Here is an 18,746-nt window from a genome sequence, read left to right on the forward strand (position 1 = left end):
GAGAGGAGCAGCAGGCTGTGACAACAGGTAAATAACAGAGAGAGTGCTTCAACATGAAGGTGCCCTCTCACCAATTATTTTTAAACTTTAATTAAACAATGTTTCTGGATCATCACTGTTGAACAGGTGGATCTATAGAATCCCTACAATGCAGAAGGAGGCCATTCGATCCATTGAGTCTGCACCAACTCTCCGAAAGATCATCTTACCCAGGCCCATGTCCCCCGCCCTAACCCCATTACCCTACACATGTATCATTGCTAATCCACCTAACCTACACATCTTGGGACATTAAGGGGCAATTTACCATGGCCAATCCATCTAACCTGCACCCTTTGGACTGTGGGAGGAAACCGGAAGACCCGGAAGAAACCCACACAGATATGTTGAGAACATGTCAACCCCACACAGTCACCCGAGGCTGGAATTAAATCTAGTCTCTGGTGCTGTGAGACAGCACTGCTAACCACTGTGCCATCCCAATCCCTCTACAAGACTGCCTTTGGCTACTCCTGCTCCCAGGCAGGCGGAATGGATCTGTAGGTTGGCCTGAAGCCAGGTGCCACTTCCATGCACCTAAACTGGCCACCACTGGTGTGGGAAACCAGAGGCCAACTAGAAAATCCCAATCCACCTCCATTAATTGGGCATAATGAAAACCTTAACCAGCCTAAATGGCTATCAGTTTCATGGGGTCAGGGAGCCCAGCTATTCCCAATCTCACCTTCACTAAAATGGCCAGCACTGGGAATGGCACCAGAAAGCTAACATGTCAGCCAGTGACAGTATTTTCAGGGCACCACCTGCCCCCATTCCCACCCCCAGTAGGGGTCAAAAATTTCAGGCCACTGTTTCAACCTGAGGGCCACATGCAGAGCTGGGTTCTGAGTGTGGCCCACAAGACATTGTGTTGACTGCTGCCCACGTGCAGGGTTGCCACATTATTTCTGCTGATTTCCGTCCGCGTAGTTTTTTTCCTACCAATATGACTAAAGTGATATGCACATAAAGCAAGGACAAGTGAAGTGAGGTGCATGCTGATTAATCACAACCTTGACTGTGAGAGCCATGTGCACCCTCTGCGTCCAAAGTGTAAATATTTATTTTGTTTTTACCATTTGAAGTTGATGTTAGTTCTAATAATATATAAATGATTAAGCATTTTCTATAACTTGTTATGAAATATTAGGCGTGTATTAAATGTATTTATTCTTATTCATGGGATCGTGGTTAGAGATCAGGCCGGATTTCAATCTTGCAGCCCTTGAGATGAAGGAAAGCCACTCGTGTGGGTCACTGACTAGCCTAGGTTGCCCATCACTGGTTTCAAAATTGTAAACTGTTGTTTAAACGGACTGTGCTCGTAAAGTGAGTTGGTTTGCAGTGAAGTATACTGTTTGCGATGAATCCTGCTGCAAGTTCCACTCTACCTATAATTCATAGGGTCATATACAGACACTCTGCACACAAAAATCACCCAACCCACCTCAAACCCAGGAAAACTATGAGCATGCAATTCTTTTCCAGGCTTCAAATGAGTTGACCATAAGTTGATGCATACCATCTACAAGTTGAGCCTCTGGTGTCCACCACCCTGCCTGTAACATATAGACAAAGAGTTCCACATCCCCATGTTCAGTCAAACGGGCAGTGTCATAGCACGCCCTGTCTGGACACTCTGGCACTGCATCCCGCAGCCACCCACAAGAGAGCATCTACTCAATGGGGAGAAGTTATGAGGAAATCCTGTTGCAGCAACTGCAGTTTTGAAATAATTCCAGCTATTTTAACAGAAAGGGCTGTCATTTTAAGAGAGAAAATCAGAACTGTGACATAAATAGCCCCAAAGCTGCTGTCGTGCAGAACTTAAAAAACAACCTCTGTGATAGTTGGCAGATGTTAAAAGGTAGACACATGATTACGGATTGTTTTAAAACACAAATTAGCCGTCCCAGCAAAATGGGGACCGTTGATTTTCACTGAATGCTTCCATTGCCAGACAACACAATGCGCTTCATTCAAATATTCACCGAGCAGTGCGTACTGAAAATATACAGTTTCTCAAATTGCTCACTAACCACACCCACAGCCAACAAGGCCGGATCAAGGACCTGGCTCTCTCTTCCCTCAGAGATTGACAAATAAACAAGTGCCTTATCAACACATCGCAACCTTTTGAAGAGACACTTTGTAGTTTCCTAACTGCCTGCTGCCAGTCAGGGGTCGGCATTGAACTCTCAGATAAGAGACTGCCGAGTTTTTTGTGCAGCTTTATTTATCTTATCCAAAGTAAAATTCTGGGTGGGATTCCCAAACTGTTTCGCTCTTTGTGACCTTTCTGTTTCCAGTTTGAAGCTGCCGTCTCTTGCTGCGGTGACGCGCCAAGATAACTACCGTCAACATGGCTATTTGACTTTGGTGCCTAGTTTAGCCAAGTCCCATCCCGTTCTCACCACACATCCAGCAACAAGTATGTGCATTTATATAGCACCTTCAATGGAGGAAATAGTCAAAGGTGCTTCACAGGGGTGTGTTCAACAACAACTTACATTTATACAACACCCTTAATGTAATGAAACATCATTACAAGGAGTATTGTAAACCAAAATCTGGGCTGCTCAAGTCGTCAAAGGTAATGAGATGAGCTGGGAAGGTTGTGGGGTTGGAGATGATTACAGAGATAGGGAGAAAGAAGGTCATGGACTTTTGAAAATTTTGAAATCCAACTATTGTTTGACTGGGAACCAATGCAAGTCAGTGAATGTGGGGATGATAGGGGAACAGAAGTCGGATCAATTAGGATATGGGCAGCAATGTTTTGAATGGTCTCAGGTTTAGAGAGGGTGAAATGTGGGAGATGAGCTGAGAATGGTCAAAGTCTAGAGTAGCAAAGGCGTGGATAAGAGTTTCAACATCTGATGAGCTAAGGCATGGGTGAAGTTGGGCATGTTATGGAGGTGGAAAAAGGTATTCTTAGTGAAGGCACTTGAGCCAAAGAAGGAAACATTAGGACAGTAACCGAAGGCTTGGTGAAAGAGATGGGCGCATCTTGAAGAAGAGACAGACAGACAGGTGTAAGGTGGGAGAGCTCAGGGCTTTAACAAATGAAGACACAGCCATAGGAAGAGGTAGGCTGAAGGAAATTGGGAAGGAGCAGGAGGCTAGAGCTGCACGAATGCAGAGTTCTAGAGGGAGCGACTTGGTTTTGGAAGCAATATAAAAACAGAAAATGCTGATTAAACTCAGCAGGTCTGGCAGCATTTGTGGAGAGAAACAGAGTTAATGGGGGCAATTTTCCAACCTCGCCAGACTTGGCGCAAATCACGTCAATCCCAGAAAATAGCATGCGGGCCTAAGAATCAGTTCCATGCCTGGCGCCAAACGGTTTGCAATCGCCCCGGCCCCTTTCTGCTGGCGCAAACCGGATTGCGCACAGAAGGGACACGGGGCCGATTAGCATGAATGAACTGGATTTCAATCTCATTAGCAAGTTCGGCACGCGATCATCCCCGCTCCCAAATTTTCCCTGCCTCTCCAGCAGGATGTCACATAGGCATGAATCACTACTGGCCTTCACTAGCGGAGATCAGGCGCGATGGCCATGCCAGGGTGAGGATGGAGTCCATTGAAGCCCCAGATGGTCAGGGGCATGGCCGGGCAGTGCCCATTGGGCACACTGGTAGTGGGTACTGCCAGTGTACCAGGAGCAGTGCGAAGGGGGTAGGGCCTGAGTGGAGGTGGGGCCTGAGTGGGGGCTATACAGTGGGGGGGCATGTCAGGGGTCATTCTGGGTGGCATGTCAGGGGCATGTTGAGGGTCATGATGGGGGAACCATCGGGAGGCCCCCGATGCCAGCGGCCCATGTCGGGGAGGGGGTGAGGGAATATGCTGCCAATGGGGTGGGTCTCTGTGTCCATGGGAGGAGGAAGGGGGATCTCCCAGAGCACTGTGAAATCGTGGCATCCTTGCAAGAAGACGCCCGAGTTCTCTGCAGCTGGGTTCACCCGAGTGTTTAGGCCCGGTTCCCCAGCAGCGGTGTGCAACTCACCACTTTCCCAGAAATTGACAGAGTAGACAATTACGGTCCGAAGCGTGCCTGCTGGACCGGCACAGAGCGCTCCAGTTTTCCCGCCTTATGGCACTCTATTTTTTGGAGGGGGAAATTCCACCCAGTAACTGTGTTTCTTTCTGCAGATGCTGCCAGACCCGCTGAGTTTATCCAGCATTTTCTGTTATTACAGATTTCCAGCAGGATTTTGCTTTCATTTGGGTTTGTAAGGAGGTTGCTTCATTCTGGGAGATACCATCAGGCTGAATGATTTCTGCAGCAAATGTTTTAAGGACCTCAGACCGATAGAAGTCGATCCTCTCAGTGAAACACTGAGCTTTGGAGAGTACGTGAGATTGGGTACTTGGCTCCTGATTAATGAGTACACACTTCTCATTGTAACAGGGACATGACTTGGCTTCTTTCTTGATAGAGATTTGGTGAAATTGTTGGCCCAGGCTTCCCATTGGACAAAGCTCTCACCTGGATGTTGTGAAAACTCCGTAGATCAGTGGATTCTTTTTGTCCTTCCCATTGAGCACGAAGACATCCTCTGCAGGGAAAACAAATGTGTTGATGGCGAGAGTGGAAAATCAAACAGGAACCCTGACTTCATAGAGTCATTACAGCATGAAAGGATGGCATTTAGCCCATCAAGGCCATACCTGACCTGTGGGCTTACTATGACTCAAACCAAGACAGAGCTTATATGTAATGTCTATTTCCTTTGGGTGACCCAAATTATCTAAAGTAATGGATCATCTTTGAAGTGCATTCACTGTACAGCTAATTATCTTGACAACAAGGTCCTACAAACAGCAATGAATATCTGAAAGGTCGAGGGAAAAATACTGGCTAAGAGACTAGAGAGATATCCCCTGCTCTTCTTTAAAATGGTGTCTAAGGATTGTCGTCTTCGCTAACAAGCTAGGCTTCAGCTTAATACCGCATCTGAAATATAGCTTCTTGGCCGTGCAAAGCTCCCTCAACACTGTACTCAAGTTTTGGCCTTGATTATGTGGGGCTTGAACACTTGGCGTTCTAGCCCAGACGTTAGAAACCAAAGGAGTATCTGTGGGGTTCTCTCAATCTTCAACCATTTCTTTTGGCCCTTTGCCCAAGTTACAGCAAGACGTTTCCCCAGGAAATCCACCCTCTTAAACTTCACCTAACATCCAAGTTTCAAACTCAAAAATCTTTTGAACTAGACCAGCAATGGGCATAGAATAACAAACTTGAGACCTTCTAAGCTACAAACCTTTTTGTCCTATACTTGCATTCCTTCACCTCACTCCACCAAAGGTTTTCATCACCTGCCCTCCTACCCAATGCTGCCATGTTACGCTGACTGTCTCACTTGTCCATCCTCTCTCTGTCTCTCTCTCTCTTTCTCTCTGTCGCCACACTCATTTGCAATCTCTGTTCTGCAGGAGCAGAAATAGAGCAACTTTTTAAAAATTCATTCATGGGTCATGGCCATTGCTGACTGGCTGGCATGTATTGCCCATCCCCAGTTGCCCTTGGAGGGCAGTTGAGAGTCAACCACATTGCTATAGCTCTGGAGTCACATATAGTCCAGACTAGATAAGGACGGCAGATTTCCTTCCCTAAAGGACATTAGTAAACCAGATGGGTTTTTCCCAACAATCGGCAATGGTTTCATGGTCATCAATAGATTCTTAATTCCAGATTTTTTTTATTGAATTCAAATTCCACCATCTGCCATGGCGGGATTCGAACCCAGGTCGCCAGAACATTAGTTGAGTTTCTGGATTAATAGTCCCACGATAATACCACTAGGCCATCACCCGTGCTTAATGGAGCTGTCTTGGACAGAATTTAGTAAAGCATTATTGAGATCAATACTTTTACTGCAATAGTCTATTTAACTACCCTTTTTCAGCAGTGGTTTAGTTGGGGAGGAATGTGCACCCTGAAAAATGTAGATATTTATAAACAAAAGGTGCAGCATGCTGACAGTCGCACGGGCTTGATCGTTCTATCACTCCTGCCCGCATGCCTGCATCCGAGTGGAGGTGTCAGCTATTCGGAAACAATCTTTTACTTCACCTGGATCACTGAACACATCATCAGTCATCCAGGCAGAACTCTCGATAGGTTTACACTAACAAAGCTAGTTAATTGACCACCGTGAAACAATGTTAAGGGGTCCAGAGGCAAAAACCTGACCAGTGCTCTGAAAGCTGAGTTGTTGGAAAGCCTTCATTACAATAGGGGTCTGTTTGAACAACAACCTTCACTGCAGCGTGTGCTAGGGAGATATGCACTGCTGAGATGCTCTTTAATCTCTTTGGCACATCTCCCAGCCCTTCTACCCACTGAGAACACTATGTTCTTCCAATTTTGGCCTTTTGGTCCTCCTTGACTTCCTTTGTCCTAACCTTGAACTGCCTAGGCCTGAATCCCTGGGAGCCTCTCTCTAAATCTCTCTTCCCTCTTTTCCTTGAAGACACTTTATAGCACCTATTTCTAAACAAACTTTTGGTAACCTCTCTCCCTTTGGCTTTGTGCCAATTTTATTTTTGCTGATTATGCTCCAAGCTGCACTCCATTAAAGCTGCTATACTGCATAAATACAAGCAGTTGTGATTCTTATAATATGAACAGAATGTTATTCGGTCCTTTGAACCTATTCATTAAGATTCAATAAGATCATGGTTGACTTGGACCTCAATCTCATTTACTCATTTTGCTTCATTTATATTTACCCAAAGATCTCTGCTTTGAAACTTTCAATGGATCCCAATCAGCCTTTGGTGGTCAGCTGGGGAGTCTCCAAACTGTCACAAATTCATAGATGGGAGTAACTAGGTTCTTGATATGTAATCCCAGTACGCACATGGGAACTTTTAACTCTTGGGGTGGAATTTTTCCGTCCCGCCCACCATAGTAATCATAGCGGACGGGACAGGACCATGCAAAGGTCCGTTGACCTCGGGCGGGATTTTCCGGTCTGGCGGCGAGCTGGAAAATCCCGCTCTTGGTGTCCTTATTTCTCAATGACAATAGTGTGACTAGAACCCAGCTAAAGAGTGAGGCCTTTGTGCTAATTATAACAAGGACCAAGTGATAGGTATACACACATACCAATAACCAGCATATGCCCCATGAAAAAGTGGGAATGTCACTGGTCTAGTAAACCAGGTTTCGGGTTCGAGCTCTAGAGATATGGGTTCAAATCCCACCACAGTAGCTATTGAAACTTGAATTCAATTAATTAATAAATCTGGAATTGAAAGTTGGTCTGGTGACCATGCCATAAAAACCCATCTGGTTCACTCATGTCCTTTAGGCCGACCTTATCCAGTACTTCTAGATCCACGCAGCAATGTGGTTGACTTTTAACTGTCCATTGAAATGGCTCAGCAAGCCACTCATAAAAAAATAAGTCATTTGGCCCGTCGGGCCTGCTCCACCTTTCAATATGATCATGGCTGATCATCCAACTCAATAACCTGATCCCACCTTTCTCCCATTTCCTTGGATCCCCTTCACGACAACAGCTATATCTAACTCCTTTTGAGAACAACAAAGCCTCCATTGTTTTCAGTGGTAGCCAATTTCACAGGCTCACTACTCTCTGGGCAAAAAAATTTTTCCTCATCTCAGTCCTAAAGGGTTTATCCCATATCTTCAGACTGTGATCCCTCCTGGTTCTGGAACCCCCATTATCAGGAACATCCTTCCTGCATCTACCCTGTCTATCCTGTTAGAATTTTACAGGTTTCTTTGAGATCCCCCCTCATTTTTCTTGAACTCCAGCAAATATAATCCGAAATGACCCAATCTCTTCTCATATGTCAGTCCCACCATCCCAGGAATCAGTCTGGTAAACCTTCACTGCACTCTCTCCATAGCAAGAATATCCTTCCTCAGATAAGGAGACCAAAACTGCACACAATACTCCAGGTGCGGCCTCACCAAGGCCCTGTATAACTGCAGCAAGACAATTCCCACATCCTGTGAACGAAAAATTATATCTCATCTGAGACATCCCATGCAGCATCGTAATGAACATTTAAATTGTGTGAAACTCACGCAGTTCGTCAAAATGGGTTTGAATTCCCTCAGATCCTGGAACGGAACACACCAGTCGTGCCTTCAGGAAGGTGCTCCATTTGTTGACCAGACTGCGTTGACCACCAATGTCATTCTGGGAGAAACAAAAGAGTTCCGTGAGCTGGGCACTGCAAGCACATTTTGAACCCAATTCACACTGGTTGTCTCTCCTGTCCTCAGACTGGTCATCCTGTCTGTCCTCCAGTCGTAAGCCAGGGCATAAAGAGTTGGACATCTTAGAATCATAGAATCCTACAGTGCAGAAGAAGGCAATTTGACCCGTCGAGTCTGCAATGATCCAATCCCACCCAGGCCCTATCCCCATAACCCCATGTATTTACCCTAACTAGTCCCCCTGACACCAAGGGGCAATTTAGCATGGGCAATCCACCTACACACATCTTCGGACTGTGGAGGAAACCGGAGCACCTGGTGGAAACCCATGCAGACACGGGGAGAATGTACAAACTCCACACAGACAGTGACTTAAGCCAGGAATCAAACCCGGGTCCCTGGCGCTGAGGCAGCAGTGCTAACCACTGTGCCGCCCCAGTGAATATAATCTTGTGCAATGTTGAAATTGTTTTGCAACAGGCTACATGCTTTTAGTTGGTAATTATGAGCAGCTGATCCCAGGGGAAAGTTTACGGATTCATAGCAAGAGTATGAAAACAGTTCAAACTATCGGGGTTGGGGACTGGAAGAATCTGTGTCCATATTCTGTGGTCTTGGAAATAAACCTGTCTTAAAGTTAAGACTGGCTTCAGATTTATTCTTTCCTCAATATATGATTAGTGGAATTAACACCTTGGAAACCATTTGCTAACTATTTAGCAGTGAAACCAGTTCAATTGTAAAAGTCCTGCAACGGAGGAGAGCTAATTTGATTGAATTTGGCCCAGGTGGATCGGAATCCAGGATTGGCAGGTAAAACAGTAAATGAGCAATGGGAGGTCTTCAAAGTGGACATAATCCAAGTACAGACTAGACACATCGTCATGAGGGGCGTAAGGAAGAGCATGCCCGGCCCGGCCCTGCCCCGGACTATCCGACGGGTTTCCGTTCCTACCAACGAGGCCACCATGTCTGGTCTTCATTGATGAGCAAGGACCACAGCCAGTGAGAGGGTAAGTCCAAGCGAGCCCGGATGATAGTGGCTGGGACTCATTAATGATATTTAAATTAGGGCATATATATTGAAATAGGCTCAGCGCCCGATTAAACCGGCCTCTCACCCGATCTTACCAGCTCACCATGCCAATTGAGGAGATTGATCTTTTAGAGGTGTATAAGGTTGCTAAGGGAATGACCAATAGCAACCTTAAGTTGCAAGTGTAGAACATTACTATGGTTTTAAACTTGTAAGCTTCAGAATGCTGTCAATTAAGTTTTTATCCAATTATCCAGGCAGAATGCACAGCCTGAATCTGTGGTTGAGGCAGGTTTAATTGGGGCATTCAGGAGAGCATGAGACAATTATTTGAACAGAAGCAATGTGCAGGGATACAGGGAAGAGGCAGGAGAATGGCACTAAGTCAAACCTTCTCAATGTTGGCCTTTTTTGCAAGGAGAATGGAATATTGAAGAAGGGAAGTTTTACTGTAACTGTACAGGGTCTTGGTGAGATCACACCTGCAGAACTCTGCACAGTTTTGTCTCCTTATTTGAAGAAAGATATAGGAGGCAATTCTCCCCAAAAAGTTCTAAGTGCTGAATTCGCAGGAAAACTGGTGTAAATCACAATTTTTTTTAATGCGACTTCAGACAAGAATCTCCCACACTTTGTGCACTGCAGAGGTCACAATCGTGAATATCATTAAAAGCTCGGGGTGGGGGGGGCTTATTCACGCCAGAGTCTGACAGTTCCAGGCCTCTGCGCATGTGCAGTAGCCCCGAACTGTCAGCTTACAGTTTGCTGGTCAGCTCGATCACTGGCCAGCTCGGGACCCCCGTAGTGCCGCCCTTCCACCCCCCACACACGGTCCAATCGAAGCCCCCCACGAGCATTCCTGGGCCAGCCCCGACCCTGACCCCACCCTCCATCCACGGGCACCCCGGTCTCCAGCCCCCCGGCCCCCGCCCCCCCCCCCCCCCGCTCCTCAGCAGTGACGATCCCCCCCCGACAGATCCACCACAATGGGAGGTAGACACCCCCACCCCCCGACAGAACCCCCCAGCCTCCTACGGAAGGCAGACCCGCCCCCTGGCAGACATCCCTCCCCCCAGCCCACCCCGATCGCTGGCCTCCCTCCAGCCCCAATTGAACCAAATGCAGAGGGTGGAATTTTACCGGCATATCTGCCCAAGGTTCGTACAATCCTGCCCGCGCCCAATGGAGAATGCCGATCTCCAAGCCTCGCCCGCCCCCATTGAAATTCTGGCCAGAGTGGCAGCAGGACCCCCCTCTTCCACCGATCGCCCCTAATCCCTGCCCCCTAGGCCCCCACCCCTTGGCACTGCCCCATGCCCTGTGGACAGTGCCAAGCTGCCCATGGGCAAGGGCACTTTGTCCCTTGGTCAGTGCCGGGGACACAGGCTGGCACTGCCCGGGTTCCCATGCCCAAGGACACCACCCCCCTACTGCCCGAACCTCTGGGGGGCCCCGACTGCCCCCCTTTACTCCAGCAGGATCTTCCCAAAAGTGGGGAGCTAGTCTGAACCCCACCAAGTGAAATTGCACTGTTGGGGTGGGAGGTGCTAACAGGCCCAGAGACGTCAGTCCCGGGCCCGATAATGACATTTAAATTACATTAAAAATAGATTCAAATAACTTACCTGCTGTTCCCGCCGGTTTCCAGCATGGTCCCAACTGCGCTGGCTATCCGCCGCTAGGAGATGCGCACGCATCGGGAACGCATGCGCGAATCCCACAAATTGGCCAGACACGATTCTCCCGGCCCGCCGTGCTAAAAAAGTAGCGCCTCGGGATGGGAGAAATGCCCCTTAATTGCATTAGAAGCAGTTCAGAGAAGGTTTGCTTGACTCATTCCTGGGATGAAGGGATTATCTCATGAAGAAAGATTGCAGGTTGTACCTTTACCAATTGGAGAATGAGGAGTACTCTTATTGAAATATATAAGATGCTAAGAGAACTTGACAGGGTGGATACAGGTGGATTTTTCCTCATGTGGGGAGAGTAGAAATAGGGGATATAGTTTAAAAGTAAGAGATTTCCCTTTTAAGGTGGAGAAGAGGAGACTTTTTTCTCCCAGAGGGTCATTAGTATGGGATTCCTGTTCCCCAGAAAACAGTGGAGACCGGGTCATTGAATTTATTCCAGGCAGTGTTAGACACATTTTTGATAGAGAAGGGAATCAACAGTTATTAGGGAGGGGGGAGAAGGTGGGGGGCGGGGGTGGGGTCAAACAGGAAAGTGAAGTTGAAACCACAGTCAGATCAGCCATAATCTTATTAAATGGAGGAATATGCTTGAAGGGCTGAATGGCCTCCTTCTGCACCAGAACTATTCTGTGATTCTGAGTTATTTAAACAAAGAACTCTCAAAACATGGAATGCACTTCTAGTTAGTGTAGAATTTGCAAAAACATTTCAGAAACAATTGATTGCTGCATTGGGGGATGCAGGACTGTTCTGAATGATGAACCAAAATTGCCATGGATGGTCATTAATGGAGGATCATGTGATCTGATGAACTGTAACAGTCTCTCCCCCATCCTGACTAACTCATACAGGCCGGGGATCAAACCTGCTATATGTGATGTGGTTCCCCATTGCCTAGGAACTGATCATTCAGAATCTCATAAACATTATTAAGTGTGGAGCGTCATTACGAAGTCACTGTGCTCTACTGCACAAGTGTGAATGAATCTTTATGTTTTTCTGTACAGTCGCTCTGGCTCACTGTCATTCACAATTACTTCCACCTTACCTTGCAAACCCGAGCCACTCTTGAGTAGATCACTTTCCCATTGCCATTGTCCACTTCCTGAGCACGCTCAGTGAAAAACAAATACACCTTGTCATCCTCTGCATTGTTGCTCTCTGCGATGGCATGGATCTTCACAAATCTAGGGTCTGCAGAGGCGCACAGAGAATTAAACCAATTACAGATCATGCACTGACATTCTATACATGACCACAAAATCTTAATTGAATCCAAAACAATCCAGTCTAGAATCCACTATAATATAATAATAAAAGACAAATTTTTCTTTTGTCTGGCAGTATCAGAGCTGTTCAAAGCAAACTGCAGAACTAGACAACTGAATGGAAAACTGGGATGGGATGAGGCTGATGTGGGGAATGAGAGTTTGCTCAAATTTGACCTCACCTTGGAGCCATGTTGAATCGTATTGCTCAGTGCGAATCACACGACGGTGTCCCAGGCTGCGGAAGAAGGCCACATCCCGGCTCATGAAGTCAGAGGAAATGCCAGCATACAATTCACCTTCTGTAAGCACAAGCAGGAGGGACCAATGAGATTAATAAAGAAGGCATTTTCCACATATTCCAACTGCAGCAAATAGGTGGGAAGGGAAGGATGTTAAGAATAATGGTATTTCACATTGCCCCAATAAGACCTGTTAATCATGGGAGAGTAATGATAAGACTTTTAGGATGTCTAAATGGTCAGAAGTATGTTCACAGCAAAGAGCTGAATGGGCCATTGATATTTATAGCACAAGGAACAGTTCCCTGTGTAATACAGTGTACCAACACCTAACATACCGCATACTTCTTATCCTTCGCTCTCGCCCTTCCGTGGTATGTGCCAGATTGCTGGCAATAGATTTTGGCAGGAGGATGCTGTACAACACTGAAATGAGTTCATGCCATTAGCACCAAAAATCCTTCTCTGTCTCATCTGTGTGGTTGCACCCTACATGTCAGTGATAGCACTCCTGCCTTTGAATGAGTTATGGGTTCAAGTACCACTCCTGGATTTTAATCCAGACTGACGCTGACTTGTACTGAGGGAACACTGTAGTGGTGGAAGTGCCATCTTTCAGATGAGATGTCAAATTGAGGATCTGGTTGCCTCTTCAGGTGGATGTAAGAAATCCCACTGTACGATTCAGTGAAGAAAAGTAGAATTCCTAGCTGTTTATTGCTCACTCAAGACAGCATCCATGAAAACAGATCTAGCATTTATTTATTCTGTCTACAAGGAACAAGTTAGCTGCAGAGCTTCAAAAAAGTTAATTAATTGGTTCTGAAGTACATTGAGACATCCAGATGAGGTACTAGGAACCATCTCAATGCAGTTTTCCTGACCTTAGCATCTGGAGAGTCCCTACTCCCAGGGAATCAATCCATCCAAATGTGCTGAGCACTATGTTAAATGCTCTGTTAATCCCCTTGTAAAAAATAATCAGCCAGGACACTAATTGAGTGAAGCTGTAAACCTGTTTCATTTGAAGAAGTTAATGACTTGGCTGAAGCAGCTCTAATATAAATCGGAGGTCCCACAGGGTGCTGTCACCCCCCGCTTTCATTAGTTTAGTTAATTCATCCTTTGTTTTATTCAAAAGGAATATAATTTGTGGCGAGAGCATTAAACGAGACAAGATGTTAAAAATAGTACGGGAGGGGTGGAGCAAGGTTTGAGAATGTGATTCATTGTGGGTGGCAATACGGATATGTAAAGTTTTTAAAAAGTTTATTTATTAGTCACAAGTAAGACTTACATTAGCACTGCAATGAAGTTACTGTGACATTCCCCTAGTCACCACAGTCCGGCGCCTGTTCAGGTCAATGCACCTAACCAGCACGCCTTTCAGACTGTGGGAGGAAACCGGAGCATCCGGAGGAAATCCATGCTGACACCGGGAGAATGTGCAAACTCCACACAGATATGTTGGTTTCTAATGAAGAGAGACCAAGAGGCCCTTTCTTGGTGTACAATTATCTTTGTTTTCACCATCTATGTGTACAATAGCATCATGGTCATCTCACTTGGGGAGGAGTCCTAAGACCCGCAGTGATGTTTTAAGCTCTTTATCACGCTGCCCACTATCACACCTTTTATTGTTTCCTCTGCCTGATCTCACAGTTGTTTTGTGAGTGACTGATGGAATACTAGGTAATGTAATTGGGGTGTGTGAAGTGAATTTGCCTGACACTCCAACCCATCTATTCCATTACAATATGTGGACTGATGTGGCCTTAATGTACATTTTCAGCATAAAATCAGTTTCAAGCAGCAACAATTTTGATTTGGGTAGCATGTTTGAGGTAATGGAACAGTTCAAGGCACTACACAGGAGAATAATCAGAAAAAACTTTGACACTGAGTCAAAGAAGGAGATAGTGTGTGAAATCTTACCAAAATATGGCAGTGTTATTTCCAGTGAGAAAAACAGTGTGTTTCTCTCCAGAGAAACTGGTTGATTTTCTCTCCAGATCTTATGACTCTGCCAAAAAAAAAATCAAGGGAGCATGTTTCATGCCGTCATACAGGGGAGTGCGGCCTCAACACACTGGCAAAAAGCTGCTGCTTAGAGATCGGGGTGCCATCTTTAAAAGGTGCCCCCATCAGCACCTGCATAAACCTCCCTCCCAGCCCACCATGGAGTCTCAGGGGCCTCCTACCCTATCCCGATCGGAGTTGGCACTTCTCTACACCCCCGATCATCGGTACCTTTCAACCTCCCCTCCACCCTCACAGTCTGAGCCGGCACCCGCCTCCACCATCTGTGCACCGCCCCCCCCCCCCCCCCCCCCCCCCCCAATGGCCATCACTGGCATCCCCTGCAATGGGTAAAACTGGCCCTTGACTGGGGTCTTCTTTGGCTTCTTGGTGGGATTGGGTTTGGCTGCGATGCCCCCCGAATGGAATAGCCTCCTTACTCTCAACATCAAGGTTCACTCATGAATCATGGTCCACAACTGCACCCAGAAAAGAGTCAATGGTTTCAGCAGCGAATGTCATTGCAACTGTAAATCTTGCGGATTAGCACTGCCGAATTAGGAATCGCAAATTGAGTGTTTCCTAACCCTAACTGAGAAAGAGTGGTTGGACAAGAGACCTCAGAATTTCTGGGATTTGCTGGAACTGAGTTAAATTGGAAGCCATCCTTCTTAGAAAATGAGTGAGTAAAACTGGTGTTGAATATTCCAAAGATGTGTGCGGCAGGAATATAAAGCACAATTCTCCGCAGGAATGTGGACCATTCCACACTATATGCATACTGGAGAGTGCAACTTATAGTCAAGAATGAATTAACTACACATATAAATAAACTGTACCTGCGGCTGACAGAGCCCTGCAATGCTATGATTTATTACTGTCTTCAAAAACCTATCAGGCAGCTAGGTCATCTTGCTTGTTTAAACAGGACACTGTGCTATTCATCAACGTTAACGTGCAAGCTCTCGGTTAACCCTTCCCTCTGAACTGTCAGCAGCAGACGGCTAGAACGTTTACACTCCATTTGTTGTGCGTAGCCTTCAGTATCCACATGTGTTTCAGAGACTCTTTTATCCAGGAAACAAATGGAAACAGATGAAGTTGCTGGAGCCCAGCATTAACTTTCAAAGACAAATTTATATTGAAAGCTGAATTCAATTGCACCCTTAACATGGTTGGTCATGGAGGTATGTGTGAGTTGTGGTAGTGCGCACACGAAGACACACACATAGACATTTTCAAGAATGTACATGTACAAACATTTATACACACAGCCACATGCCACTTACGCAGATCCAAGCACATACAGGCGGCACGGTGGTACAGTGGTTAGCACTGCTGCTTCACAGCACTAGGGATCCCGGGTTCGATTCCCGGCTTGGGTCACTGTCTGTATGGAATTTGCAAGTTCTCCCCGTGTCTGCATGGGTTACCTCCGGCTGCTCCGGTTTCTTGCCACAGTCTGAAAGATGTGCTGGTTAGGTGAATTGGCCATGCTAAATTCTCCCTCAGTGTACCCGAACAGGTGTCGGAGTGTGGCGAACAGGGGATTTTCACAGTACAGTTAATGTAAGCCTACTTGTGACTAATAAATAAACTTTGACACACATACAGATGTCCTCAGGCATACATTAACACATGCATGCATACCCATAACTTACAAATACATCCATTCATGCATAGACAAGTATATGAATGCACAGAAACATGTAGGCATACATGGCCTCAGACACGTTTGTTGGCACACCTGCATGCACATATACACACAAACACACATGGAACTGCACGCAAACTCAGACACATGCACTCAGTTGTGAAGGAAAGATTTGCACTTTTAGCACTTTTCATGACAATCAGATATCTCACAGCCTATTCCAGCCAATGAAGTATTGTCAACGTTTTAATACAAGAAACACAGCAGCCAATTCGCACAAATCAATCTCCCACAGATAATGAACAGTTAGTATTTTTGGGATGTTGCTTGAGGGATAAATGTTGCATAAGACACTGAGAGGTAAAGGATTCCTTACCCACCATCAAGCCATCAGGATCCCACTGTTCTGCAATTTTGACCTGTTCTCCTGAACGGTGAGTGTGAACACTCTCCCAAAACTGGAGTGGTTCGATAGTGTCATCAGAACAGAATTGCAATTTTAACTTTGATTTGATTGGGGGAGCTGCTGAGGCTAAATCAGGTTGTAAGAGGAACAGCCCCAGAAAAGGCCAAGAAAGAGAAGTTGATTTTCATAAGCAAAATACTACAGATGCTGCTGTTAAGCCTCTCAGTTGCAGTAATAAAAGATGATGCAAGTCCAGCTTCTTCACAAATTCACTTTATTCTCTTTTACAACTCCACATACACACCCAACACGCAGTGCCGCCTGTAACCCCTTTATATATCCCGGTGAGTACTATTAAATAATTAATATACAAATTAGGTCTAAAGTGGAAGGTTGCCGTTAATCCATTCCTAACAGCTGGAAATGGGAAATGAAAGCAGAAACTGGTGGGCAGACTCAGCAGGTTTGCTAGCATCTGTAGACAGAAATGGAGTTAATATTTCGGGTCTGTGACCTTTCACTAGAATTCTGAGGAAAACTTGCAGATCTGAAATGTTAACCCTGTTTCGTTTTCTACCAAACCTGCTGAGTCTTTTTGGAATATTTTGTTTTTGTTTTTGATTTCTTCCTTTGCAGGGTCAGAAGTAGCATGTGAACTCCCGCAGGCCCACAAGAAAAGCTCAGGCCTCCCGCCTTAGAAACTCCCGCTTGCACCTAACCTTTCCCAAACACAAGACACCCGTGGAAGAGGGTTGCCAAGGCTCTTGGAATAACTCTTGGAAAGAGGATCAATCTCCTGATGGCTTTTAAAAGCAATCTGGGAGATACTGAAACACAAAGGGCTTGACTTTTACCCCACTTCACCATATCTTAAACTTAAGTTTCTTTATTAGTGTCACAAGTAAGCTTACATTAACACTGCAATGAAGTTACTGTGAAAACCTCCTAGTCGCCACACTCCGGCGCCTGTTCGGGTACACTGAGAGAGAATTTAGCACGGCCAATGCACCTAACCAGCATGTCTTTCAAACTGTGGGAGGAAACCGGAGCATCCGGAGGACACCCACGCAGACACGGGGAGAACGTGCAGACTCCACACAGACAGTGGAACCCGGATTCCTGGTGCTGTGAGGCAGCAGTGCTAACCACTGTGCCACCACGAAGCCCGACCCGTCGTTGGGAAAAGGACAAACAAATTGACAGCATAAACATAAATTTGGGGATTGTTTCCTTATCTTGGGAAAGACACACATTTCGGAATGATCACGGAAAATCTCAGATCAGTAAAGGTGGCTGAGCAAGCTCACCAACAGGAACAGACACAGGCTGTGCTGACAGGACAGAACCGCAGCTCTGAGCCACTGTTGTGCTGGGGACTCAGTTCATGCGCTGAACATTGCAGGGTTCTGCAAATAGTGCTAGGGTGGAGCATGTGGCTCTGGCGGTTTGTGTTGTAAGTATGGATGTGAGGTTAGAACAGTTAAATATCGACATTCCAAACATTTTAGTTCGAGTAGATCTGTTGGAGGCGAGATAGAGAGATGGAGCTTTTTGTATCCATGCAAAGATCTGCCTGTTAAAGGTGTTGGTTTAGTTATTCACATCACTGAACTGGGAGAGTAATCGAACGACTTTTATAAAGTTTAACATCACATCAGTTGCACTTGTTGCCAAATTTGATGCACTATTAACTTGGTTAGTGCAGCGTAAATGTTGTTTTATTTGTTTTCTTCTAATCTTGGAGCATCAAACACACAACTCCTGTTGGAAACCACAATTAAACATTTGAAAGTCCCCGAGGTGAGAGAGCAAAAAGAGAAATAATTGTTGAAAAGATGTATCTGGGAGAGTGGCCCAGGGTTGAGATGGCAGGGTGGATGAGAAATTGGGTCAGTGAAGACTTTCACCCACTCACACCGCGCTGCCCGCTTTCCATGATGTCACGTCTGCTGTCGTCTCCCAGAATATGCCCAGCCCGAGTTGATAATCCTATCTCGGAACTCAATCCCACCACGGACTTAGGGTGCGATCTTACCGGCCGTGCATGCCACACTCCCGCTGCAGCGAGGTCGGAGAATTTAGCGCTCAGCCAAATCTCCATTCACAGCAGTGGGATGTGAAAATCCCACTGGCGTGAATGGTGATAACATTCTGGCTTTAGTGTCGACAGGCAGGCTCTGTGGCAGGC

At 46.1% G+C, this 18,746-nt stretch overlaps 1 protein-coding gene across 1 annotated transcript in view; it reads right to left on the reverse strand.

Moving 5' to 3' along the window:
- Positions 1–18,746, reverse strand: part of sema3h (sema domain, immunoglobulin domain (Ig), short basic domain, secreted, (semaphorin) 3H) — a 171,522-nt gene that overhangs the window by 36,292 nt on the left and 116,484 nt on the right. Inside the window, exons 6-9 of the mRNA XM_078209416.1 lie at positions 12,420–12,539; positions 12,018–12,163; positions 8,108–8,222; positions 4,532–4,601 (exon numbers count right to left, since the gene is read on the reverse strand). Of these exons, the coding sequence (XP_078065542.1) occupies positions 4,532–4,601; positions 8,108–8,222; positions 12,018–12,163; positions 12,420–12,539 (451 nt within the window). The remainder of the gene's footprint in view (positions 1–4,531; positions 4,602–8,107; positions 8,223–12,017; positions 12,164–12,419; positions 12,540–18,746) is intronic.

This window comes from Mustelus asterias, chromosome 3, assembly GCF_964213995.1.
Source record: "Mustelus asterias chromosome 3, sMusAst1.hap1.1, whole genome shotgun sequence".
NCBI classification, from domain to species: domain Eukaryota; kingdom Metazoa; phylum Chordata; class Chondrichthyes; order Carcharhiniformes; family Triakidae; genus Mustelus; species Mustelus asterias.